Source organism: Callithrix jacchus, chromosome 9 (assembly GCF_049354715.1).
Source record: "Callithrix jacchus isolate 240 chromosome 9, calJac240_pri, whole genome shotgun sequence".
NCBI lineage: Eukaryota > Metazoa > Chordata > Mammalia > Primates > Cebidae > Callithrix > Callithrix jacchus.
In genome coordinates, this window is record NC_133510.1 from 30,112,835 (window position 1) to 30,140,363 (window position 27,529).

Genomic DNA, 27,529 nt, shown 5'->3' on the forward strand with positions numbered 1-27,529 from the left:
ACGCCCAGCTAATTTTTGTATTTTTAGTAGAGACAGGTTTCACTATGTTGGCCAGGATGGTCTCGATCTTCTGACCTCGTGATCCACCTGCCTTGGCCTCCCAAAGTGGTGGGATTACAGGTGTGAGCCACTGCACCCTGCCAGGATATAATTCAAAAAATACCATTCCAATAGTGTAAAAAATATAAAGTGTACATGAATAAATCTAATTCAAAATATGTTAACATTTATTTATATGGAGAAAACAGAATTTTTCTGAAAGGCAGTGAGGAAGACCTACACTGTCATATTCACAGTTTATAATTATCAATATTTAAAGATAATAGTTTTCTTCCATTTAATCTATAAATTCAGTGGAAGAGCAAAGGCTCAGAACAGTGAAAATATTTCTGAAGACAAAGGCATTATGGGAGAGGTTAAGAAAAACTGATCAACAGAAGAAAATAAAGAGGTCAGAAACAGACCTCTTGCTTATATAAAAACTGACTTATACCAGAGCTGGCTAAGCAAATTAGTAAAATGAGAACTAACATTTCAATAAAATGGGTTTGGTACAACAGGATATCCATATGAGCAAACATAAAATTGAACCCCTGATCTTATTTTATACAAATCGATTCCAGGTAGAAAATGAGAATGCCAACATACCAACTTGTTAGAAAAAAAAAATGTAAATAATCTTAGAGTAAGGAGAATCTCATAAACAGAAAACCAAAAAGCATAAACCACAAAGAAAAATATTGACACATTCAAGATATTTTAAAAGAATGCCATTAAAAATAACATTAAAGGGAGAAAAATATAAGCCACAAATTGGTAAGTTTTGCAGACATAAAAATGACAAAGGATTATTTGTTAGAGTATTTAAAGAACTCCTAAAGTGAATAGCCAAAAAAAAAAAACTCAAGTAACATTGATTGCATGCTGCTCCCTCTAGGAGAAGCCATTCAGATAGACTTGTATGTGACTAGAACTGGAGTTGTGCAGTTAGGTGGTCTTGCAAATAACTAAGAAAAAGCAAATAGGCATGGGAAACATTCTTAGACTAGCTGAGTAAAGATCTTGGAAAACGCTCTCCCTCCATAAAAGCAATGAGAACACCAGCAAAAATTGTCAAAGTCAGTCTTTGCAGACCTCTGGAAATTAACCAAGTGCTTGATGTCATCTGAGGAGCAATTTGAGAAAAATTAGCTAAATCTCTATAAGAATGCTGAGCCCTGTGGCATTTTAACTTGATTGATTTCCATCCCCATCTCCCTAGCTTCATGGTAGCCTTAAAAACCAACAGCCTTATAACTATAGAAGCTGTGAAAAATAGCAGCCTAGCAGCCACTGAAGAGGGAAGTAGTCTAAAGCTACCCAAAAACCCCATCCTCAGAGAAGTCTTAACTATTTGACCTGTCTAGCAGCTCCCCCAAAAAGCTCCATGTTCAGGGTTTGTCACTGTTTTTAAACCTCATACTCAGAGCTCATACTGTGCAAACAGCACTATCACCAAAGTGTCTGCTGAAAGCAACTGGAAATAATTATAAGGGATTACTATGCATAATTATAAGCCAACAAATTGGACAACCTAGATAAAATGGATGAATTCCTAGACAAATACGGCCTACTTAAACTAACTAAAAAAAAAAAAAAAAAAAAAAGAAAACTTGAATAGACCTATAACAAATAAAAAGCCTGGACTGACAGAAAAAAAATTTCTTCAAAGAAAAGCCCAGGGTCAGATGGCTTCACTGATGAATTCTATCTACCATTTAAAGAAAAATTAACACCAATGGTTCATAAACTCTTTTAAAAACAAAGAAGAGGGAATACTTCCCAACTCATTCTATGCAATAGTATTATGCTGATACCAAAACCAGACAAGGACAACATAAGAAAACTAGATACCTAATATCTCTTGCAAATACAGATGCAAAATTCTTCAATAAAATACTAGAAAACCAAATCCTGAAACATATAATAAGTACCACATACCATGACCAAGTGGGATCTATCCTCCAGGAATGCAAGGATGATTCAACATACAAAAATCAGCAATCCTTGTAATATACCATATTAATAGAATAACAAACAAAAACCACACACAATGTCAAGGAGCATCTGGCAAAATCCCACACCCTTCATGATAAAAAACACTCAAAAACTAGGAATAGAATTTTCCCAACCTGATAAAGAGTATCAGTGAAAATCTCACTCATACTTAATAGTGAAAAACTGAATGCTTTCCTCCTAAGATCATTGTATTGGAGGTTCTAGTCAAGGTAACTAGGTAAGAAAAAATAAAGGTCTCCAAATTGGAAAGGAAGAAGTAAAATTACTTCTGTTCAGATGGCATGACACTGTTTACAAAAATCCTAAGGAATCCACCCAAAATACAATTAGAGCAAATAAGCCAGTTTAGCAAGGTTGTAGCACACACACACAAAATCAATATACCAAAAGCAATTACATTTCTCTACATTAGCAATAGGTAATCCAAAAACTAGGGAAACAATTTATAATGGTATCAAAAGAATAATGTGCTTAGAATAAATTTAAGAGGAAGAAGTACGAGACTTATACATTGAAACTATAAAATGTTTGTTGATAGAAATGAAAGACCTAAATAAATGAAAACACATCTTGTGTTCAAGGATTAAAAGACTTAATATTATTAAGATGGCAACACTCTCTAAACTGACATATGGAAACAACATTATTCTTATCAAAATCCCAGCTGGATTTTTTTTTGCCAAAGTAGATGAGCTGATCCTAAAATTCTCATGAAAATGCAAAAGACTTGCCCTTCTGTCTTCTGCTATGTGAAGACACAGCATTCCTCTCCTCCAGAGGATGCAACCCTCACCAGACACCAAATGCCAGAAACTCGATCTTGGAATTTCCAGCCTCTGTAACTATGAAAAATAAATTTCTATTCTTTACAAATTACTTGGTCTGTGGTACTGTGTTATAGCAGCACAAAGAGACTGAGACAATATCCAGTAAGGGACTTCTATCCCAAATATATAAAAAATGCTTATAACTTAACAATAAAAAGATAACACAATTAAAATAGGCAAAGGATTTGAACGAACAGGTTTCTCCAAAGAGGCTACGCAAATGAAAAACGCACGAGGAGATGCTCACAATCAGTAGGCATTGGAGGAAACAGTTAAAACTGCAATGATGTACCACTTCATACCAGCTAGAATGGCTATTTTTTAAAAAATGCTGATGGGGATGTGAAGACATTAGAGTCCTCATATATTGCAGGTAGATATGCAGTCACTTTGGAAAATACTATGGCAGTTCCTCAAAATGTTAAACCTATAGTTACTGTATATCCCAGCAATTCCATTCTTTGTTATATTCTCAAGAGATGTGACAGCATGTGTCACCACAAAAACTTGTCCATGAATGTTCATAGCAGAATTATTCACAATAGCCAGAGGAGAAACACCCAACTGTCCATCAATTAATGAAAAAACCACGCAGTTTATTCATATAATGGAATATTATTTGGCCACAAAAAGCAATGAAGTACTGATACATGCTACAACATGAATGAACCTCAAAAACAGTAAGTGAAGTGAAAGAAGACAGTCACAGAAGGCTTTATACTGTACAGCTCCACTTTTATGAAATGTCCATAGAAAATTTCTAGAAACAGGAATTAGATTGGCGGTTGCCAGGGGACAAGGGAAAGAGAGATTAGGGAGTGAGTGCTAATGGGCACTAGTTTCTTTCGAAGACAATAAAAATGTTCTAGAATTAGATGGTACTGATCACAACTTGGTGAATGCACTTAAAACACCTGAATTGTTAACATATTTTTAATATTTTCAGTTTTATTACATACTGAATAGATTCACAAGAATAGAAAACATTTAAAATATTTAAAATACTTGAATGTCCAGAATAGGCAAATCCCTAGTAACAGAAAGCAAATAGATTAGTGGTTGCCTAGGGCTAAGAAAAAGTGGTACACGTCAAGTGTACACTTTAAAAAAGGGCATTTTATGGTATATAAATATCTATATATAGATATGTTATATATATATGTTTTAAATATGTTATATTTAAAAAGGGGCATAAGGGCCGGGCACTGTGGCTCATGCCCGTAAACCCAGCATTTTGGGAAGCCTAGATGGGCAGATCACAAGGTCAGGAGTTCCATACCAGCCTGGCCAATGTAGTGAAACCCTGCCTCTACTAAAAATGCAAAAATTAGCTGGGTGTGGTGGTGGGTGCCTGTAATCCCAGCTACTCAGGAGGCTGAGGCAGGAGAATCGCTTAAATCCAGGAGGCAGAGGTTGCAGTGAGCTGAGATTATGCCACCGCACGCCAGCCCAGGTGACAGAGCAAAACTCTATCTCAAAAAAATAAAAAGAAAAAAGAGGGGCAGAAGCTTTAAATAAGCATTTGATAGAAACTATAAGGCTAACTGAAAATGTTTATAATTTATATATTTTAAAGATATCTCATAAATAGTTAAAGCCAAATAATGTTGAGCACAGGGAGTATATCCCCAAGAATTTCCCTCAATTTTCTGCAAGTTAATCTGTGTGAAATGCTAGGAAATATGTGATATAACTATAATGGTGACTTCGTAAAATGAGTTAACAAAACAATCCATGAGGACCTTATAAAAATGCAACTTTTGCATTTTGAAATTTATTTTTCAGATTTTTTTTTTTTTTACTAGAACAATGTACAAATCAACAGAGAAGCCAAAGACAAATTTAGAGAAAAGATAACAGCATTCGGCCATTGGTCCGAAACTCTTTTTCAGTGAGGCAGGGAAGAGTACTTCAAAAACCATCTGTAGCTTTCAAGCTAAGAAGCCAGAATGGGTAAAACATGCATAGAATTCTCTGGTAAAAAATCGAAGGGTAATTAATTATGTTTATCCATCAGGGCTGCCAGGTAAGCACCCTGCCTCAGGAGTAGGTTGACATGCTTGGGGCTTGAAAAATTTGGTCATCAGCTCATTGCTGGTGCCCAGTAATTTTGATCTAGCTGTCACACCTGGATAGGGGTCAGATGATCAAGAGAAAATGCCTGTTTCCATGCTGCATCCCCACTGGAAGTTGAGACCACCAAAAGCAGAGGTCTAATAACACCATTCAGAATAGTGATGGTGAAATTCAGAGTGCTCTGGCACCCACATATGCCCCTTTAGACCTGCAGCTGGTGTTTGAATTTCAATCTCAGCACAGACTAATTTTTTATTACATTTTGTTAAACACTGTATGGACTATTTAAATGTAAAAACCAAAACAACTATTGTTTGAGTTTTTAAACAAGCACTTTTTAGTATATATTAAGAAATCATTTCTAAAAGTAAAACAAAATAAAACAAAAAAACAAAAATCCCCATCAGTTTTCCTAGTAAAACCCTGAAGAAATCAGAGCTGCCTTTGGCTCACATCTGCAGAGCCAAGTGTACATTCCTCTGGCGGCCAAAAGTTCAAGGGCAATCCTCCCGCCCCCAGTCCTCCTTTCTTTTTCAAACAAAATACTGTCTTAAAATATTCGAGTCTTTCCTAGGGGTAATGTCCTGTCAGAAACTGGGTTGGATTATCTAAGAAAAAAATTTTTCCATTTCACTTAGTAGTTATGCTCAGAACAAAAGGGATATATCATCTCAAGCAACTCGTGTTCTGCAATCGGTCTTGTCTTACCAAAACAGTTTAAGACCATGAAAGTAGTTTTATGTCTAATAAACTTTTCAGCGTGGCAACAAGGAATAAACAGAGGTTACCTCCATGTACAGTTGTCTTGATTAAGATATCCATAGAGAAAGCAAGCCACTCCTACGACTGCTGCCAGGAGAAGCATCTGAGTGTAATAGCCCAGCCAAGCAAAGTAGATTCCAATCTTCTCTCCATAATATTTCCTGAAGAAAGACAGAAATTATTTTTAGAGGATACAAATAATTACTCTGCAGCTTCATCCTAATATTAATTTCTAATTTTAAATAAAGGAGGCTTTAAGCTTAAACCTGACTCAATTCACCCTTAAAACATTCATTTTCATAGCAGACCCTGAATTCTACTATAAAACAAAAAGTATATTACACATCATGGAAGAACCGATCACTATCGCTGGTTTGCCTGTGGAAAGTATATTAAAATACAGCAAGGGAGAGAAAAATGCTGATTATGGAATAAATACAGAGTATAACTATCATTCTTTGTAAAGACCAGCACTATTTTACACATTCTCCAAATGACTGTTCTTTATATGTACGAGACAAATGAACATGACCAATCTGCTCAGTTACTTGCTTTTACTTAACTAGGGAAGTTCCTTGGAGGAAATGTAATGTAAATCACAAATAGAGTTGACCCTTAAACAACACAGGTTTGGACTGCACAGGTCCACTTCAATGTGGTTTTTTTTTTTTTTTTTTTTTTTTTTTCAATAAAAGATATATCTAGTGTGCCTGTCTCTCTTGCCTCCCTTCCACTTACTCCACCTCTTCCCCATGTCAACCTTGAAACAGCAAGAATAACCTCTCCACTTTTTCCTCCTCCTCAGCCTACTCAATGGAAGACAAGGATGAAGACCTTTATGATGATCCATTTCCATTTAATGAATGGTACACTTTCCTATGATTTTCTTAATAACATTTTCTTTTCTCTAGCTTAACTTTGTTGTAAGAATATAGTATATAATACATATAACATTCAAAATATGTGTTAACTGACTGCTCATATTATTGATAAGGTTTCCAGTCAACAGCAGACTGCTAAGTTTTAGGGGAGTCAAAATTTATATGCAGGTTTTCAACTGTATGGGTGTGGGGTGTCAGTGCCCTACCCCTGCGTTGTTCAAGGGACAACTGTAATAACAAGAAAAAAATAATACTAATCTGGGCCGGGCGCGGTGGCTCAAGCCTGTAATCCCAGCACTTTGGGAGGCCGAGGTGGGTGGATCATGAGGTCAAGAGATTGAGACCATCCTGGTCAACATGGTGAAACCCCGTCTCTACTAAAGATACAAAAAATTAGCTGGGCATGGTGACGCATGCCTGTAATCCCAGCTACTCAGGAGGCTGAGGCAGGAGAATTGCCTGAACCCAGGAGGAGGAGGTTGCAGTGAGCTGAGATCGCGCCATTGCACTCCAGCCTGGGTAACGAGAGCGAAACTCCGTCTCAAAAAAAAAAACAAAAACAAAAACGAACAAACAAAAAATACTACTAATCTGTAGTGGAATGTCTCTCTGACCAAACTTTTTGCAAAACTTATGTGAGAGTGAAAGAAGGCATATGATTGAGGAATCCATCACCCTGTATTTCTTATATCTAGCACTTCTATTTTTTCCTAAGTTTAAAAAAACAATTAATGGTATACTCTGGGGTAAAACTGAAGAGGCCAGGTAGGCAAGATTAGAAGAAAGGAGGCTGACCAAGAAGCAGTGCCAGAATTGTTCCTGAAAGGGAGGTCAAGTACAGTTAGGCAGAAAGAGGGTTTAGGAATGAAGAGATGGTTCAGGTGACTGCTACTGTTGCTGATATGCCCTAAGACTGACTCATTTCTGCCTTCATCTTGATCTGCAGAACAAGGCGGTTAACATAGCTCTGAGGCCTACGTGAAACTTCAGGCTCAGTATGGAGCTGGGCTGAACTCCTTGATCTTATCCTCATGGGGACTTAGCTCTGAGCAAGACCTGAAGTTCTGGGAGACTTTGGACAGGAACATCCCCAGGCTGGACCAGCACTCACAAAGCAGGTCTGAGACCAACTCCATGGGTCACAGGCCTGGGTATGTGTCACATCCACAGGGAAAAAGAAAGAGCTGAAAATGGAACTAGGAGACAGACCTGAAAATGGAACTAGGAGATGGGAGGAACACAGTGTGCTAATCTTCACATGCCTGGAGCTTTGCTGTCTGGCTCACGGAAGGAAGGCAAATGGCAGGTTCAGCATGGAGGCCGGGACAGAAGTCTGCATGTGGGTTTGAGACACTTTGGCCTCTTTTTGGTTATGCTTTCTATAATAAGTCTTCATCAGCCATCCATCCTGGAAATGCCTTATTTAAATTGGAAAGAATCTTAGAAGTTGCCTGGTCCAACCTTCCAATAATAAAAATATCCTGCTGTATCTAGAGAGCTGGTCAGGCAGTCTCTGCTCGGTTATTTACTGTGACAAGGAGTTCAATACTTTCCATGGCATCCCTGTTACACTGCAGGCAAGGTCAGAAAGATTTTTTTCAAATATTAAAAGGAAATCTGTCTCTCAGTTCTTGCTGAAAAGCTAGAAATAATGAGGATTCCTTCAAATGCAATATTTTCTGATCATTGTCCCTCTCTCTGCCAAACACCTCCCAATTCTTAAAATCAATTTAACAAAATTCAGCTTTGATTTTTAAAATCAAAATTACAAGTATACAGTCATTAAATAGTCTAATAGCTCTAGAAGGCTGGTTATAAAAAGGAGCAGTCCCCTGCCCCCTCCCCTATTTCCTGCTGTCCAGAAGCAGTCACTTTAAACTCTTATAGCTGATGCTTACAATATTTACTTCCCTATCTCTAAAGAACATGCAAGAAGTGCTGCTTATTGACTTTTCAGTTTTGTGTATCACCTATTGACTTTCTATTCTGGAAGATAAGGATTAAGCTCTCTTTCAACCCCTTGCCTCATCTACAATCCACATCTCTATTCCCATCATCTTGACATAGTTACATTATAATTTTTGGTTAGATCAATATTCTTGCTTTACATTATTATGATTCTATAAACACTGATCACAGCTGAATCAAGTCATTGCTATAATTACTTTTTCCTCCCTGCTCAATGTCTTGTTTTCCCTAGAGCTCATAATTGTCTTGATGGTTCATTGCTTAGTTTTCTGTGTACTTATCAACAATTCAACCCCAGACTCTCCCCTAATGTGTAACTTTCTCAGTAGGTTCAAACAAATGAGATCATCTATCAGTTTCAATTCCTTGAATAAATGCCCTTAGACCTCCTGCAACCTTGACTAATGACTCTCCAAGCCCCACTGCCGAACTGTATCACCCAGAATCTATGTCCCTCTCACTTGTGCTAGCATTTCCTGTTTACCAAATCTTCTGTCTTCCTTCTTAGTGGAGCACCTTCTCCATTACCTTGAACATGTAACCTGTGAAATTTCTTCATATTTAACAGTTTGAGCATATATAGTTATACATATATATATGGTTAAACTTTCCTTAGACATGTGAAGTTATTGCTTTCTTTGAGTGTGTAGTGTTATTGAGAAGTACAGTGCTATTGAGTCTTGATCCTTTGTAGGATTTTCTTTTCATTTTGCTTTCTAAAGGCTAGCAGGATCTCTTTGTCCACAGCATTCTGAGCTGTCGTGGTGGAGTGACTCAGTGGCTCTATTTTCATCTTCTGGGCTGGGCACTCAGCAGGCTCTTTCCACCTAGAGACTCACAATGTTCAGTTCTTCAGATACTTCTCTGGAAGTACTTCTCAGATTTCCATTACTTCTCCTCTGGTTTCTGACACTCCTGTTATTTATGTTATACCTCCTGGACTGATCTAATTTTTAATCTTTTCCCCCTTTTCTATCTCTATATAAGTTTTGCTCTATGCTCTACATAATTCCTTCAACTTCATTTTCTAATGCCTTCTATTGGTGTTTTTCTGTCTTATCCCATTTTTGGTTTCCAAGAGCTAGATTTTATTCTCACAATGATCCTTTTTTATAGGATCCTGCCCTCGTCTTGTGAATATCCTATTTTCTTTTATCACTCTGGGGGTAAAAATGGGAATCTGGAGGGCAACCTTTTTACCTGTGCAAAGTCTGTTTCCCATAGGTTGCTGTTTCCAGTTTGGTTTACTTTCTGGGAAACAGCCCATTTTCCCTCTGTACTCCCTGGGAACCACAGATGAGTTTTAATAGCCTGAATACTCAAGGGGTTACTAGTGGAAAGCGATAAAGGGAAAGAACATGTGGACCAGGGAGAGGGAATAGTTTAATGCATTTCCCCTAGCAAAATATATTTCAAATGGTCAGGAGCCAAAAAAAAAAAAAGCACATAGAGAATGATTAAGAACCCATAACCCCGCCATCAGATGCTAATAGTTTAATGTAAAAGAAAATTAATAAAATGGAAACTTCACATGAATGTCAACCTAAAATATCTGCATATGTACAAACACCTTTTAAAATCTTATTCTACAAGGTAAACAGTTAATGAAAGTGCCTCTTCATGACTATAACCCCAGTGATAAAAATGAATGAGAAGGGAATCCAAGTATGACCACATGAAATAATGAAATGAAATCCCTTAGGAAATAATGAATCTAAGCAATAATCGTTAATAGCTGCTATCATCACAAAAAAGAGACAACTGGAAATTACATACCTTCTGATATAAGTACCCAACTCCATGTATCAAGTATTCTTATATAAAATCTAACCTTAATCAGATTAAGCTTCTAGATGAGGATCCAATTCTTAGCTAATGCAAATACACAAATTACTTAGTTAAAGCAAATATAGAGGAACATGTTCAACGACACCACAGGAGAGAATGAAATCAGCAAAATAGGGAATGCAAGACATTCTTGCAACAATGACAAGGAAAACAAGAAATAAACAATGAAACTGAGACCAGAAGAAATTGGAAAGATTGTATTAACTGCAACCTCTGGACCACATTTGGATCCTGGTTTGAACTACAAAACCATTAAGTGTTTTTTCAGACAATAAGGGAAATCTGAATCCTGATTATTTGATGATATTAAATAAAACAATTTTTTTTTTTTTTTTGAGACAGGGTCTTACTCTGTTGCCCTTGAGTGCAGTGGCACAATCACAGCTCACTGCAGCCTCAAACTCCTGGACTCAAGCAATCCTCCTGTCTCAGTCTCCTGAATAGCTGGGACTACAGGTGTGAGCCACCATGTCTGGCTCATTATTTTTTCTTTTTAAAGACTGGGTCTCACTATTTTGCTGAGGCTGGCCTTGAACTCCTGGCCTCAAACGATCCTCTTGGCTTCTTAAAATGCTGGGATTAGAGGACTGAGCCACCTCAGCCACCTTCCTGTTCAAAAGTGGGTATTCTGGTTATGTTTAAATGACATGAAATTTGGAATTTGCTTCAAAATGATCCAGTGGAGTAGGGAGTGGGGAGGGAAAGAAGTGGGAGTAAAAGTGAAACAAGATTAGCTGTGAGTTTATAATTTTTGGAGCTGGGTGACAGATGAATGCAGGCTTGCTATGATACTCTATTTCTGTATATGTTTGAAATTTCCCATGGTAAATATAAAACAAAACAAACTATTCATTTGTTTAAAACTCTCACTTTTAAGATCAAGTGGTTTTCCCAAGTAGATGTGAAGTGCATGAGGCATTGAGACACCATAAAAGAACAGGTACGTGGCTCCAGGCAGACAGGAAGTTAACTCTCCTCTCCTCTTCACTCCCCACATCCAATCCATAAACAAGTCATGTTGACTCCACTCCCCAAAGACATCCCAAATCTGTTCCCACAGGCTCTTTCCTGGCTTACTTGAACAGCCTCCTACCTAGTGGTCTCCTTGCTTCCTGTGCCCCTTATAATCCATTCTCCACATTATCTTTGCAAAATGTGAACAGGATACAATGACTTAAACATTTAAAATATTACAACTGCTTCTCACTGCAACTAAAGTCTAAATTCTTTTCAGTGCTCCTGCTACCCCTCTAACTTCGTGTTTTAGCATTCTTTTTCTCACTAGCAATGGTCTTTGATGTTTCCTCAAACTTGCCAAATGTGTGTGCATCTCCGGGCCAAAGTACAAGCTGCCCCTTTTCCTAGAAGGACTTCTCCCAAGTCCTCAAAGTACTGGCTCCTCTTCACTATATGGTCTCAGCTTAAATGTCACCTCCTCAAATATAACTCCCTCTACTCACTTCCCACTCTGCCATCCCATCTTATCGGTCTGTGACTTTCTTCACTTCAGTCAGAAATTCTGTTGGCTTGTTTGTGTGTTCTTGGCCTGTCTCCCACAAGCCAGTATCTTTGGCTTTGCCCAAATAATGTAAGCTTCTGGAGGAAAACCAACAGGGTATCCTGGGAAGAAAAACTTTTGAGATAGTCATTGTATCTTGTTAGATAAAATGAAATAGAACCTAGTAGCAGATACAGGAAAAAAGTAAAAATGTATATGTCTTACCATACAATAGAAGCTACATCTAACATTTACATCTGTGCAATACAGAATTTTTGTATCCCAGTTCCTGGGATGGGTGGGGGAGAGGAGGGGTAGCCTCTAAACCCTTGGAACTTCCTGAGTTAACAGTGCCTTTTTATTCACGGTGGGACCCTTGGACTATGCCTGATAGTTTATGCCAGTGAAGGGACTCATGGTGGGCCCCTAGAGAGTTTGTGCTAATGAGATGACTCAGGGTGGGGGCTGGCCATGCCAGAAAGATCAACCATGTGATTGGAGAGCTGGAGCTTTGAGCCACATGTTACTGTCCATCTTCCAGGGAGAGGATGGTACTGGAGATTGAGCCACATAAGCAGTGATTCAATTAATCATGCCAACATAATCAAGTCTCAATAAAAACTCTGGCCAATGAAGCTCAGCACTCTGGGTTAGCTCCCCTAGCTGGCAAGAGTAACACTCAGCCTTTGAGTACTGTAACACTCAGCGCAGTGGGAGAAACACCCTGAGTGCCTCCCCCTGGAGTACTCCCTACAATCCCCCACCTGATAAGATCCAACGGCTGCTTTTTGTATATGCTTCGAGGATGGGCCCATTCTCTGTACAGAAGGTACCGTTCATTAGGGCAGCTGGGATCCTCTGACTGACGGCGGAATTTGCACTGTGAAATAGAAAGGAAATGTGAACACCATAATCATCATGTTTTCACAAATCTGTTTCTTAAATGTGATACAAATATTTGATAGTCTATTGTGAATAAGGGGTCCTCATCTGCTGGAAGGGGTGGAAATACCATCTAATGTTAAGTGATTCTGAAGCAGGCATGGTACTTCCCTCCTTGGTGGTCATTTGTGAATGTGGGCAGGGATGAAGTTTAGTTTCTTGAATAAGCTAAGTATATAACTTCCTGCTTAAATTCAGTTGCCTTTTTTCCTGACTCGTTTTTCTTCTTCTGGCACTAGAATCAGATTACCACCCAGATACATCTTAGCATAGGCCCTGACCTTCACCCACCTCCCTCTCAAATACTACATGGGACCATTTGTTAGCCTGAATATACAGGACAACTGCAATTAGAAGAGGCTTTAGTGGAAAAGACCTGGCCAAGAGCAAATGTCAACTGCTATGGAATCCTGGCATCCCAAATTAATATTCATGACAGCTATTTGCAAGTGGTCTCAAAATTCATGTCCTGCTATTCACAATTAGCTAAATTCAGTGAGGCACAAAAGTAAAACACATGGACTCTCAGGCTGGATGGCTATATTGGGTCTTTTAGGGTCAGCATTTACTTCACCCAGCTCCCTGTTCTCTAGTTTTTCATGTGTGTCAAGCTTCTGTTTAGTCCCAGTTTTAATATGTTATTTAGTACATTTCAATATTGTCTCTATCCACAAATAACTGTACAACACAGAAGCAATTATCAATTTCAGTCTGCTTTCTTTAGTCTTACAGAGTCAGATAAACTGATACTGAATGTTTATCTGACTGATAAATACAATATAATATAGTATTTAGCTTATTTCAATGACAGAATTTAAACAGCTTTAGTTACAATGTCCCTGCATTTACAGTGGTCACATTTTAAAAATTTCATTTCATAAGAGATGCTCTCTGCTAGAGAAGTACTCTTGAATTTGAGGAGTTGCTGTAGTCTCAGAATGTAATCCTTAAAAAAATGTCAACAATCTGAGATACTGCCATTGTCACAACAACCCTGACAGATGCCTTTTTAAAAGCCCAGGAATATTCCAGGGGACAGTCTAAATGGTAGTTCAGATGAGAAAGAAAAGTCTATGTTACAGAAAATGATAAATGAGAAGGTCTAACATGTATTTTGCTGACAAAGAACTAATCTTTTTTGGTTGATAATAACACTTGTCAGTAATTATGAAAATAACTAATACTTATAATAGTATTTATTATATGTTAATGACTAACATTTGACATGGATTAATTTAATCCTCTTAACAACTCTATGAGGTAGGTAATAATTTATCCCCAGCTTATTGACGAGGAAATGGAGGAAGAAAGACTAAATGACTTTCATAAGATCATCCAGCTAGGAAGTGGTAGAGCAGGCATTTTGGTCCCAGAAATTCTAACACAGATTAACTGCTAATCTATACTGCTTTACACATTAACGATAAGAGAGATACTGTCCATTCATTTATTTCCTCCTTTAAAACTGAGTATCTTTATGACTGCGTTCCATCTGTGAATGGAAGACCTGGTTCTTACCCTAAAGGAGCTTGTAATCTTGCAGTATTTTCCCTTAATTTTACTAAGGAAGAAACTTACAGTAAGGGAACTTAGCCCTTTGCTATTGTCAACATCAGAGTATTCAGAAGGCCTTTCAGTTTATTTATGTCTTTTAACTTACATCATGGAGTGGGAAAGCTGCCTTGTAGATCCCAGAGTTTACAAGTCTGTTGATCCCAAACTTGCTAACACTGTTTATCACTTGATACTTGACCCGAGAGAGGATGAAGTACACCTAAAAAGATTCCAAAACAGAGTATGTGGTTATACAGTGTAACTAACCAATCCAATCGTTTACTACTGTAACATGAATCTGCTGGCACATTTCTTTTCTTTCTGTGCAGTTTTCAAAAATAAAACTAAACCAACTAAACCACAAAACAGCAGTTTCCAAATTACCTCAAGACAGCAACTAAATTTGGTTTAGACTTACAATGCGGCTTCTGGTGGCTGGATTGAAGAAAGCATCTCTATCAACAATGTAAAAATCATTCATCCGGTTCTTCTCAAATGGGGCAGTGAAAAACTCTTGCTCTGGCTTGATGATGCTTTCGTCTACACTGAGGACTTTGGTAAACCAGTTGAGCGTACCAAAGGCTGAGGACCGGTTTTTCAGATCATTGGGTTTCAGAGGCAATTTGATGTGCATTAACTCAGCATATGTACATAACACCTCCCATGGCGCATGTACTTTTACAAATACACGCTTGTCATCCAAAACCTATATGGGAAAAATAAACACACATAACAAGAAACCAAACCAACTATTTTCACAATTTTAAAACACATAGATTTTTCTTATGTTGTTGGTAACTTTTTAAAAATACATAGAGAACACCAGTAAAAGTGAAGATAACAATAAAAACACATTTGCAAACCATCATAAATTTTTGCCTTAAAGACAATTTCTTGGTTTGAATCATTAAGTAATTCAAATCATCACAGTTCTTTCATAAAACTATGAAAATAATTTATAAAATGAATAAAACCAAACTTATTTGTCTATCACTCTACCCAAATTATTGAAAAATCACAGTAAAAAACTACAATATTCATTGTAATGCTATCATAATAAACAATTTTTAATTTTCTAAACCTTAAAACTGTTTACTGTCTATCTGGTTCAATATGTTATGTGGCTGTTAAAAATGTCAAGGAATTATATTCATTGACATAAATGCATTTGCCATATATTAAAGGGAAAAAGCAAATTATAAAACTGTGAAGTGGTAATTCTTTTTGAAAGAGACAAGATATATATATATATTTTTTAAGGAAAACATCTCAGAAGGACTGCAAAATTAATTACAGATAATTAAGATACAGATTTATTTTCCTTTTTCTTAGATTTTCTAATTTTTTATCACAAACTATTTTTTGTCTTACAAAAAAGCTTTTAAAAGTTTCTTAAAGGAAGAAAATAATCATTCATACATGCATTCATTGCAAAATTTGTCAGCTATTTAAAAAGATCTGCTGGTTTTGATCAGAAAAAAAACAATATATTCTATACAATGCAGATTTCGATTGACTCATCTCCCAGTCTATGACTAGAATGTGGCCAGGGCTGTGTGTTTCCAGTGTCACCCCAGTACTACAAATGGAAGCTGCCCAAGAACAGTGGTCAGTCAAGGGCTGAAAAGGGACCAGTACTTACTGATCTTGTTGCTTCTAACTGCAGGCCATGACAGATAAGGTTAGATTCGTATGCTTGTCTTTTTCTCTGTCAAAAGAAATTGGAATATATGTTAGACCTTTAGTTTACCAAAGGCAGAAAAAGGCATTTAAAAAAAAAATGTTAATAACAAAACCAAACTAGTATGGACCTGAAAAAGAAATGCATCAGCCCCAAATGGAACAGAAGCAATGAAGTGGCTCTTGCTGCTGGTGACCTTAAGTGTTGGATCCCAAGAGAATAATGTGGAGGGTACTTCAATGCCCTGGGCACCCTGGAAAGCCCTTGGCTGTCCTGGTGGGGTTTCAATCATCTGAGGTAAATCATAGTATCCTGCTTTGACACAAACCCAGGGACTTTTGGGCTCACAAAAGCATACAAATGGAGCTTTCTGAGTCCTATTCACTGACAAGAGTTTTCAGAGTTGAAGATCCCACATTTTAAAAATTTGATTTCTATACCAGACATTCAAATGGTTCAAATACTGGATGTGTATGTGTCATCCCTGCATACCTTGACCAAATTCAATAAAACAACATGGGCAATTTTGGCAAATCGGGTAATTTTTTTTTCTCTGTAAGACTGAAATGTTTGTGAAGCTATAAATGTCTAAATCTATAAAAATAGGGAACTAAATAATTGGTAATATATTTATATTATATGGACATTTCAAAAGATACAGAATAAACTATACTTATGGATATTAAATTCTAGATGCCTAGGCTTTTGCCAAGCTCTGCCCAAAGTTGTAAGGGAAGCATGTAAAGATGGAGACTTGTTTGACCTTTTAAAAAGAATGCTTTTCATGACAAAACAGTTTATACTGAAGAAAATGAGTAGGCACAGAGGTTAAGAACACAACCTGCTATGATTTAAATACATCCCCCCAAAATCATGTTAGAAACTGAATCCCCAATGCAACAGTGTTGGGAGGTGGGGCCTACTGAGTGAGGGGTGACGAGGCCACAAGGGCAGACTTAACAAATTAATGACATTATCACAGGATGGGGTTCATTACCATGGAATGGGCTGCTTATAAATGTTTGGCCCCCTTTTGTTTCTCTCTAAACCTGTTTTTGTTTCTCCCTGTTCCTCCTCCCTGGCACCTCTCTCTCTCTTTCTTCCCCTCACCATGGGATGACACAGCAAGAAAGTCTTCAACAGATGCCAGTCCCCTTGATCTCAGACTTCCTAGCCTACAGAACTATGAATTCTAATTCCACAGACTAATTTATAAACAACGGAAATTAGTTCTGTTAGCAGCACAAAATGGACTAACCCACCAGATCTATTCCTGACCCACCATATTCCAAACTTGAACTTGGGAAGTTGACTCAGATTCATTCTACTTCTTATCTAAGCAGTATTTCTTCCTTCTAAATCCTAATTCTCATATATTTTGATCTTACATAGGAGCCTAGTCCTTATTCCTGATTACCTCTTTATTATTGCATAAAGCCTCTTGATCCCACAGACAGTGTTCATCAGTATATGCCTGACATGGTTTTGATTTGTGTCTTTGTCCAAATCTCTGTAACACACACTTCCTGGGTTCAAAGTCTGATTTCATTACTCATCAGCTCTATGACCCATGACAGGAAAATTAAACTCTCTATGCCTTATTTTCTTCATCTGTAGAATTAAGAAAACCTAACTGTTTTCTTTTTAGCATGTTGTGAAGATATGATTTAAACTACATAAAGCACATGAACTAGAATTTCCATTTCCAATAGTGACAAGAGGTAACTTGGAGCAAGCCTTCCACTGAAGACAGCTGAAAAAGCTGGGTGAAATATTTACACTTCAGCCGTTAACAAGACAGAGGGGAACTGCTAGGTCTAGGTCGAGATCATTTAGTTGTTCTGGCAGTCAGGCACTTTTCCCAGGGAGGGAAGGGACAGAGGTGGGTATGAGCTGCTGTGCTATGCACAGGGCCTAGAACATAAAAAACACACCCCATAAACTAAAAGTAGGTGAAGCTGCAGAAAAAAGACCAAAGGTTAAAAAGTGAAAGAATATACCTGGTATTTGGCTAAATCTGAGTCCAAGTGGAATCCCCAACGTATCATGTTGAAGTATCAGAAAAAGGATCTTGCTTTATTTTTATATCGTTAATAAATGGTTATATAGTACTTAAAATATGCAAGACACTATTCTAAGAGCTGTACAGATATAGTACACTTAACTGCTTGTTGCAATTTAAACGTGCAATAGAATAACAGAGAAAAACCAGCAAGTGGTATGACTTCCCTAAAATGAAGCGAATGGCCTAGAAATGCCCCACTCAGATAAGGGTAAGGAGAGTTTGAAGTACAGCTTGCCTACTCTGCTCCCTACAAGTGACTGTCCCCTTCAGGTGTCCCCATCACTGCCATCTCTGCAATTCATCTTATGAAGTTCTTCAGCACTTTCTACCCTTGACCCACCATATTTGCAACTTGAACTTGGGAAGTTGACTCAGATTCATTCTATTTCTTATCTAAGCAGTACTTCTTCCCTCTAAATCCTAATCCTCACATTTTGATTCTTACATAGGAGCCCAGTCCTTATTCCTGATAGATTACCTCTTTCATTATATTGGGTAAAGCATTGATCCCACAGACAGTACTCCTCAGTATATGCCTGACATGGTTTTGATTTGTGTCTTTGCCCAAATCTCATGTTGAAATGTAATCTCCAATGTTTGGGAAGGGGCCTGATGGGAGATTACTGGATCATGGGGGGTAGGGGATTTCCCCACTTCCTGTTCTGGTGATAGTGAGTTCTCATGAGATCTGGTTGTTTAAAAGCATGTAGCATCTCCCCTTTGCTCTCATCCTCCTGCTCCAGACATGTAAGATGTGTCTTCTTTCTTTCTGCCTCTGCCATGATTGGAAAGTTCCTAAGACCTCCCCAGTCATGCTTTCTATACAGCCTGCAGAACTGTGAACCAATTAAACCTCTTTTTTTATAAAATACCCAGTCTTGGGTAGTTTTTTATAGCAATGTGAAAATCAATACAATGCCTAATACATATTTGTTAAAAGAATATTCTCAGCTAGCATTAGTTCATATACAAACATTTCTTGAATGTCTTCTATTTTGCAGGTATCCTGCAAAGTGCTGATTGCTGAAAGAAGAATTTAAAATAGTCCGCTACAGAGGAATTATAGAGAAAACTTAGGGTCCAGTGACCTAAGACTTTCTCCCGATACAGAATTACTCCAACATTTACTCATGTGCTTTCTGGCACTATAATGGACATCTGCCAATCTTTATGGCATCCGGTTTTAAACTCCTACCAGAGCCCACATCCACTACAGCAGACAAAAACACAGACACTCCTTTTCCTGATCTCCCATGAAACTTAGCTACTGGCACTTGAGCTAGGCCCTGCCAACCAGATTACCTGGCTCCAAACTCCAAACGGAATGCTAGCGATGCAAAAAAGTCAGGCCAAGCAGAATACATTCTAGGGTGGCTGAGGCAGCGAATGCCAGTTCCAGAGATGGTAGCAGTTACGGCAGGAGCTTTCCATAGCTACTGCTAGTCAGTGGTGCCAGCGGTGCTGGCAGCAGCCCTGTGCCCAGGACAGCAACCATGCTTTTTCTTCTACAACAGGATTTGGGGTACTGCTTCTGGTTGCCTATCTCTAAGCTTATTTATCTAACCCTTCAGGAGAATCTGTGGATTCTCTAACATTTTTCTGATAAACTCCTGATCTGCTTAAATTACAGCTCATTCCTGATACTGGTAAGCAAGAATCCTGACTAACCAAGTGGCCACAAACTAGGGAAAACATGTTAGCCCCAAATCTAAAACACGGCATAGCAGAGGGAGGGAGTATTCTGAAAGGACCAGGCACTGTGACATTCTTTCCTTCAGGGGAGATGACTCACCCTGAGGCTGTACAAAGGGCAACCCAGATGGTCTCACTAGCAGGCCATAGCAGGATCCATGCCTGTGCCTTTGGTATCCTCTAAAATTCAGCCATGAATTTCATTTAGCACATGAAAGCTCAGGCCCAAGGATTTTAGGTCTTGGAGATAAATGTCCTTCTCCTTAGAAGAGTAGGAGAATCAGTCAGAAGAGGGTCTTCTCCAGTGGATTGATGAGTACTTTAACAATTAAGTGCTGGTAGGGAAAAAAAATCATGTAACTCTGTTCAATGGCCTTATTACGAATTCATGGTTCCCGTAACAGTTGGGCTGTCTCCTTCCTGGCCCCTAGCTATCTACCAGGGAGCTATTCTAAACTTTTCAGGTACTCCTTCACTTAATACGTAACTTTCAGCCCAGCATGCCCTGCAGATGACCTCCCCTCCTTGCTTACAGAGAAAAGGGCAGCCACTCACTGGAAACTCCTGCCGATCTCTTTCTACCTACCAATAGCTGGGCACCACCTCTCTTCTTGGTATCAGAAGTCCATCCTTTTCATCTCTTCTTGAACTTACTTTGGCAATACTTCCTGTTTTTCTCTTCATTGCTTTTACTCCTCTGCCAAAAAACACCTCAAGTGTTTCCCATTCTTAAGAATATTAAGTCCTCCCATGGCCCAGCCTGCTGTTCAATTACTGCCGTAACTTCAGAGATGTCTTTTAATCTTGATATCATCAGCACTTAGAACAAGCCTATAACAGAGTAAGCATGCAATAAATGTCTGATGAGTGAATAAACTTGAGTGAATGGTGGATCGATGACTGCCTGTTATGCAGGAATGAACTAGGGAGTATAAATGGCTGCAGTGCAGCAACTGGGCTCCCTTGTTCTGAGCCCCCCAAATTTTCCATGTGCTTTTACTTATGGGTATTATAGGAAATGGTATAGAAAGAGAGATACAGTTTAATTCTGAAGTGTACTAGCAACAGACAGATAGCACAAGGGCATCCTCAGCACGAAGTGATTCCTGGATACTTCAGAGTTTGAATTACCAGATGACAAAAGGAAAGAGTCTTAGAATGAGCCAGCCCCACATGAGGGCAGTTCTGTCAAACATACCAAACACAAAATATTTCTGTCTTGGTTGTATCAGCTGTATCAGCTATGAATGCAACATGCTGAATAGTGCAAGTCAAAGATGTACCTTCTTGGTTTCTAAACTGAGGCTATGATTCGTCACCTTCATGGGACTCTCTCTTCTCAGATTTTGTTCTAACAGATAGCCCCTGTAGCTCCTGCAGTTTTGGTTTTCCTCTTACTCCTGGGCATAGTGGTTAGATTCAGAATCAAAACTGAAATCCTGGCTCTGTCATTTACTAGCCCTGTGATGTTTGAGCAAATAATCAACTCTTTAAGCATCAGGGGTGTCATCTGAAAAAATGGAGGGAAGAAATAGCTTTACTTTGGGATTGTTTTAAGGATTAAGCGTTATCATGGGCATAAAGCACTCAGCACGATGCCTGGCATATAATAAGCACTGTAGATATGTCAGCCATTGCCATCACCTTCTCACTACCTTTCAACATGCTCAACTTCGCTTATTCCTTTAAAAGAAATTCTCTCTACTCTGCAGGGCTTAGAGGCTTATCTCTGTTTTAAATATCAAATATCTAATAAAACAGGCAACCCCATGTACTCTGGCTCTACGCCATGCACCCAGTGACCCTTTCATCCCTGCAGTGGGACACCACTATACCATTTTACTGGAACCCTGAGAGTCACCTCCCCTTCTTGACTCTTCTACACCACTTGGCCATCCTGGTCCCAGGCTACCTTCTTTGATATCTGATGGATGTTTATCTTTTCATTCGCTGAAGGATGTGAACATATCTTTTTATCTCTTCTCTTTTGCCTCATTTCTATGTACAATAAGGTAGGTCACTGATGAGAATCTATAGTATATATGAATATCATAGATGCAGAAAACATTAGAAATACTTCTCTTCAATCTCATTTTAAGAGCTTGATATTCTCTCAGAGAGATGTACCATTATTTATTTAACCAATTTCAAATGGTTATTTAGGTGGTTTTTACCTTTTTACTATGATGAAAAATCTTTGTGCATCCATTATTATTTCCTCAGGATAAAGTCCTAATAGTAAAATTGTTAAATCAAAGAGTATATTCAATTTTAAGTTCTTTAATATGTATTGCTGTACTGCCCTCCAGAAAGGTTGTACTAATTTATTCTATTTTAGTTCTTTACAAAGAACTCCTGAGATATTTACCTGATTTCTCTCAGGATAATTGGTAGACCTTGGAGTTGGTTTATAATGCCCTCTATTTTACCACCAACTATAAATACTTAAACAGTTGAATCAAGGACAGGACATTTTTATTTGCTTAAACACATTAATACATCACCTTGGTGTCACTTTAATAAGACAGTTCTTGTTATTTTCCTCTGGCTTGGCAATTCACAAAGAACCAGTGGAATATTTAAAAAATTGATCAAACCAGTTTCTTGGTTTGCCAGGTAGCTAAAGTAAATTAGCATATGTGTTATATTTGTCAAACAGGCACATACCAAGAAAAGACTGCTTACTCAAGAAAAAGATTACTTAAGTCTCCTTAATATGAAATCATCATCTTTACTTCACCGTAGAATTTACACTTAGATAAGTAACAGTGTTCTTGACATTTAAAAATTAGGGTAGCGCTTTCTTCCATGTTAAAAATGAAAGATAATTAATATTGCATATTGGCTGACATAGCCATTGCTCAATAAATATTTGCTGAATAAATGAACATCTGAGGCTACACAATTTTAAAGTAAAAAATTATCTATGTGCCTTACTATATAAGAATCTAAACTGATAGTCTATGGTCTCTATTTGGCAGTACAAAATGTTTAAACTAGGCTCACTGACTTGTAAAAAAAAAAGGCTTATCATAAATTAAACTGTGTTGTAAATGCCCATATCTCAAGGAGAGCAATTCATCTGCATTGCAACCAAATTTTATTTTTTAACCTACTAGAATTCTAGTAAAGCCAAAGTGAATGTAATCACTGAGGACCTATGTACATCATGAAAAGATGCATGTGATTCTATTACAGCTGGTGGAGAATGGAACTAGAGTTTCAAGGTGAAAAAGGACAAAAGCACCTACCACACTGCAGAAACCAGTATCTTATTCATACCTCTTTTGAGAGGTTAATAAAGCTGTCAGGGAAATAAAGAATAAAGCAATCAAAATTACAAAGGACAGACTGGCATACTTAAGAAAGCTTTCTGTCCCTATGCACCCTGGATTACACATTACACATCTCATGTGCCTTAGAAAAGTCATTGTTGTAAAGGACTACTTGTGAATCACACAGTAATAATACTGATTGTAAACACAAACATCTACCATTTTCTTTCTATTACCCAACTTTCTCAGTGTAAAAAGCAGGGACTGCAATGTCTAAGTCGTACAATTAATGAATATATTATGATGATAAAGTAGAAATCAGTTGGGATTAATGAAATATATGAATAGATTGATTTCAAATATCTTACAGCTTTGTTAAGCAAAGTATTGATGGTGCTGTCACTATTTTCAACTTGCCAATCTTTTTTTAACGTACAAAGTCGCAAGAGAAATAAGTCATAGGTACTTAATTTGTGAAAAAATTAGTCTAATGACTCTAAGTGCTATGTATTAGTTATCTGTCATGTTCTCCAGAAGATTTGGTAAGCAGAATACATTATTTAATTGGAACTTAATTTAAATTCACCTGTTCGCAATAAAACATTTAATGTTAGTGGACTGATCTGATAAAGTGAGTAATGTCTGTTCATTAGGGAGCAAAAAGCAGATGAGCATTTTAAATGATAAACATAAAATGGAGTGAATATTTAGCTGAAGTTCACTTCCAAATATGTCTTTTAAATTAATATCACAAAAGAAAGAAATGCTTATGCTGGGTAACACAGAAAACAAATTCAGAGAAGAAAAAAATAACACCCATAATTTACTGACAAGGTAACTATTGTATTAATTAAGAGTTCTATAAAGTTTTTTAGTAAAGTGTGTTCCAAACTTATCTGCTTATAGGAACAACTTTGGAGAGCTTATTTAAAATGTAGATTCTTGAGCCCCTCTTCTGGAGATACTGACTCAGCATGTATGGGATCGGCCTGGACAATCTATTTTTAACAAGTGACTCTTCTCGTAGGACAAGTTTAGGAAATCCATTTTCTAGGACACACCTTTTCTGTGCATATATGCCCGCACAGGTGCACACAAGCAGCTATTCCTTTGTGTTTATCCCCATCAAGCCTATTTTATGAGAGAATTTGGTATAGCTGATTTTGCCAGTCCTGTAGCCCTTTACAGATGATCTTTTAAAAAGGTGACACATTTGCCCTGCTGTTATCAAGCAAAAGACAGCCTCTTCATTCAAACCTATGGCCAGATCTCAGAAGGAACAATCAGAAAAAAGACTTTTCTCTTCTCCATGTCTTTTTGAATGTGTTGTTAATGCCCTCAGTAGGATAAAATATAATAATCAGGTCTTACTTTTCAGAATTTCACGGTCCTCACTGTTTTTAAGGTTTCAGCCCAAATATATTTCCCATGTTTGAAGTAAGAAGCAAGAACTGGATTCATTGCTCTTAGTGATGATACTCAAAAATAAAACCAAATGTGCTTATACCAGCAACACATTTCATAGCTGTAATTTGAAACTGCTGATTCTAATTTAATTTCTTTTTACCTACAATCTTAATATAAACAAGTAGGCTGTAAAGCAAAGGAAAAGATAAAAATATAAAGACCTCCCTGCTTTAGTCTAAAATATTTAGGAACTAAAGATAGATTTGACTTCACTCCCTGAAACAAAACACCAAACACCTGCCAAAAGTTAGCTGGGAAGTAAAACCGCCCAACACTGGCTGCCACATCTCTTATTGAACCTACCCTAACACGAGCCTCAAGTTTCCAATTCATGAACTACCTGTTGCAAATGTCATTCCCAGGAAAACCTTCCATGCTGTTCTGATTCCTCATGGACCACCCCCACCTCCAACCTGGTGCTTTCTCTTTATTTCTTCAATTTGAAGAAGGTAAGCCAATTTTTAGTCTATGCAAGCATGCCTTCCTCTTTATGAGAATCCATGAGACAAATTTTTCTCAGGAGGATCCTGAGAAGGCCACTGTGTTGCTTTGGAATAACCAGTTTTGTTTTTATTGTGTTGAAACTTTAAATTATGTTATTAATAAAACCCTCTTATTTTCTTTGGCAACTAGGAAGTTGAGAGGCAAATTTGCAGCTGATCTCTAACTTCTGAACAAGACTTATGGTTGATAATAAATCATTTTATTACTCTGATGCATGGCTTCATTTTATTTTTCTGGCTTTTATATTTCCTTTACCCTGATTTAGTCTTTAGTTACTTTCATTCTTGATATATTTCCATAGGTGACCTTAAATACTTTTTTCACTTTCCTCCTAACATTTATATTTAATTGATAAATAAGAAATATATATCACATACAACATGTTGTTTTAAAATAGAAATATATAATGGAAGCCAAAAACAAGCTGATTAACATATGCATTTACAGGTCATAAACTTTTGTGGTGAAAACACTTAAAATCTACTTCTTAGCAATTTTCAAGAATCTATTATTAACTATAGTCAGCTGTATAATAGTTCTCTTAATCTTATCCTTCCTATCTAATTAAAATTTTGTATCCTTTGACCAATATCTACCCAACATCCGTGCACCTCCAGCTCCTGGTAATCACTATTCTCCTATCTACTTCTATAAATTCAACTTTTTTTTTTTTACACTCAATATGTAAGCATCCAATACTATTTAATAAATCATAAATTCATTCACGCATTGCTTAACAACAGAGATATGTTCTGAGAATACAATTTCATCTCTGTGTGAACACCACAGAGTTTACATATAGACATACACAAACCTAGAAGGTGTAGCCTACCACACACCTAGGGTATATGGAATAGCCTGCCGCTCTTAGGCTACAAACCTGTACAGCATGCAACTGTGCTGAATACTGTAGGCAGCTGTAACACCATAGTATTTGTGTATCTAAATCTAGAAATGGTACAGTAAAAATACTGTATAAAACATTTTAAATACGGTATACCAGTTTGGGGCATTTATCATGAATGGAGATTGCAGGCCTGGAAGTTGCTGTGGGTGAGTAAGCGAGTGAGTGGTAACTGAACGTGAAAAGCTAAGACATTATGTGCACTACTGTAGACTTTATAACACTGCTCACTTAGCTAAAAACACAAGCACACTCTATAGCTGTACAAAAATTCTTCTTTTTGAGATGGAGTTTCGCGCTTGTTACCCAGGCTGGAGTGCAATGGCGCGATCTTCGCTCACCGCAACCTCCGCCTCCTGGGTTCAGGCAATTCTCCTGCCTCAGCCTCCCGAGTAGCTGGGATTACATGCACGTGCCACCATGCCCAGCTAATTTTTTGTATTTTTAGTAGAGATGGGGTTTCACCATGTTGACCAGAATGGTCTTGATCTCTTGACCTCGTGATCCACCCGCCGCGGCCTCCCAAAGTGCTGGGATTACAGGCTTGGCCCACTGTGCCTGGCCAAATTCTTTCTTTATAAGCTTATTCTATCTTAAGTATTTTTCTCTCTTTAATTTTTTTTTTTAACTTTTTAAACCTTTTTGTTGAAAACTAAGACACAAATATACATATTAGCCTAGGCCTCCACAGGGTCAGGATCATCAGTATCACTGTCTTCCACCTCCACATCTTGTTTCACTGGAAGGCCTTCGGGGCAATAACAGAAATGTTATCATCTCCTGTGATAACAGTGCCTTCTTCTGGAATACCTCCTGAAATAACTGCCTGAGGCTATTTTACAGTTAACTTTCTTTTTTGTAAGTAGAAGGAGTATACTCTAAAATAATGATTAAAAAGTATACTTAAAAATACACTTATAGTAGAATAAACACAGTAACATAGGCGTTTATTACCATTAACAAGTATTATGTACTATACATCATTGTATATACTATACTTTTATATGACTAGCAGCCCAGCTCAGTAGGTTTGTTTACACCAGCATCACCACACACATGTGAGTAATACATTGCACTATGATGTTAAGACAGCTATGATGTCACTAGGCAACAGGAATTTTTCAGCTGTGTTATAATCTTAAGGGACATCGTGGTATATGTGGTACACTGCTGACTGAAACATCATTAAGCAATTTGTGACCATAAATAAATAATTTAATGTAGTATTAAGTAGGATGTTAATAACTATAAAAAGTAAACACTGCATATTATAGTTAATAAATGAATGCTTTGAGTTATACTCAGTTATAATACTATCTTATTTAGCAAAAATAACCAATACTTAATATGCATAAGACTTAATGAGGAATCAAGCCATATGATCACCTCAACAGATACAAGAAAAAGCATTTGATAAAGTTTAAAACCCAATTATTATAAAAATGCTTAGAAACCTAGAACTAAAAGGGAACTCCTCTAACTTTCTAAAGAAATATATCAAAAAATGTATGTGAAATTTTAGAAATA

General features: G+C 37.4%; 1 protein-coding gene across 9 annotated transcripts in view; it reads right to left on the reverse strand.

Annotated features, from left to right (window-relative positions):
* ANO6 (anoctamin 6) overlaps positions 1-27,529 on the reverse strand; it is a 209,952-nt gene that overhangs the window by 61,195 nt on the left and 121,228 nt on the right. For all 9 annotated transcript variants that reach the window (XM_002807084.7, XM_009003603.5, XM_054238149.2 and 6 more), the window contains 5 exons: positions 16,057-16,122; positions 14,833-15,120; positions 14,521-14,634; positions 12,683-12,798; positions 5,750-5,884 (listed from right to left, as the gene is read on the reverse strand). In XM_002807084.7, the coding sequence (XP_002807130.2) occupies positions 5,750-5,884; positions 12,683-12,798; positions 14,521-14,634; positions 14,833-15,120; positions 16,057-16,122 (719 nt within the window). The remainder of the gene's footprint in view (positions 1-5,749; positions 5,885-12,682; positions 12,799-14,520; positions 14,635-14,832; positions 15,121-16,056; positions 16,123-27,529) is intronic.